Here is a 1361-nt window from a genome sequence, read left to right on the forward strand (position 1 = left end):
ACACCAGGGTGCCCCCTGGAACCAAGGGCTGCTTGGCCCTCCTTATTGGCATGTGTACCTCTATGCACAGACACACATGTGAATGACTGACGGATGGATGCACCCAAACTGTTCTGTCTGTCCTTCTGTTTGCCTGCTCTGCTTTTCTGGCCACCAGAGCATTGATATCTGTAAGAATCCAGCCAGACTTTATTAAAACATCATCTTAGGTTTAAAAATCTTTTAAAAGCCCTGCAGGACTCTTGTAAATTTCAGTCCCTGCCAGCTCGCAGGAACAGAGCAGGCAGGCGGATCAGTGGCAGGTGTGTTCTGAATGCAGACATCTGCAAGCTATAACACAGAGGGTAGATCTCCTCTGCCATCCACCAGTACTCCATTTCTTGGGATTTGCAGTCTCCACACCAAGTCCAGTGGAGTTACTAATCTCCAAAACGCCTATGGAAAGGTCCCATCTCCCACTCCATGATGCAATCCACCTTTCCCCTCTCCCATCCTTAACTGTTACCCATCAGCATCCCAGCCAGGCTGCTGCTCTCACCCTGCAGGATGCCCACCTCCAGGCTAGGCAGTCTAGGTACCCACAGACCCTCGCTTCCCCAGAGCGCTGATCCAGCGGCTTGAAAGTTCAGGAGCCTTTCCCTCCTGAGGCCAGTGCTAGGGCTTGGGGACATCTGTCCTGTGCAAGTCAGGGGGTGGGAGGCTGCGTGTGGAGTGCTTCTTTGAGGGAGACCCAGCAGCAGCCCCTGCAGGACTTGGCATGGGGCAGAGGAGTTGCTGGCTCCTCCTGGTTCTGGGGTCCTGCCACCCACGCAAGCACCAACAGTAGCACAATGGGTGCTGCCAGGAGCAGCTGCGCTGCAGGAGGGGTTCCTGTGCGGTGGAGGAGGTGGCACAGTACAGAGTGCCAGCTCCCAACCAGGCCTCGAACCAGCTGGTGTCAGGGCAAAGATGGGCTGCTGTTCTCAGTGGGCATGGCCAAGCTCTCTGCAAGGGGAAACCCACACCTGAAACTCTATGATCATTTACCATCTGTTCTCATAACAAGCTGCTGGTCCACCTGAATGCACACCTTAATCCAGGGAAAGAAAAGGCAATGTTAGTAGGATGGAGGAGCTGCAGAGAGGCTGTAAGCTCTCCACGGTGGGTTAGCAGCCAGGACTTGTGTCCTGTCTCCACGCATGCACTGCATGCGTGCATTGCATAGGTGCTCCGCGCATGCACTGCACGTGTGCACTGCGCAGGTGCTCTACGCATGCACTGCACGGATGCATTGCAGAGGCGCTCCAGGCGCGTGTCCCCCGTGTGCCCCGCCTCCCGCTCGCAGTGCACGGACGCTGCCCGGGGGCGGGCCGGGCGGCGCG

General features: G+C 56.8%; 1 protein-coding gene across 1 annotated transcript in view; it reads left to right on the forward strand.

Moving 5' to 3' along the window:
- The first annotated feature begins 1104 nt into the window (after positions 1 to 1104).
- Positions 1105 to 1361, forward strand: part of GRHPR (glyoxylate reductase/hydroxypyruvate reductase) — an 8490-nt gene continuing 8233 nt past the window's right edge. Inside the window, exon 1 of the mRNA XM_009321279.1 lies at positions 1105 to 1126. Coding sequence (XP_009319554.1) covers positions 1105 to 1126 — 22 coding nt within the window. The remainder of the gene's footprint in view (positions 1127 to 1361) is intronic.

This window comes from Pygoscelis adeliae, unplaced genomic scaffold (genome assembly GCF_000699105.1).
Source record: "Pygoscelis adeliae isolate BGI_AS28 unplaced genomic scaffold, ASM69910v1 Scaffold433, whole genome shotgun sequence".
Lineage (NCBI taxonomy): Eukaryota > Metazoa > Chordata > Aves > Sphenisciformes > Spheniscidae > Pygoscelis > Pygoscelis adeliae.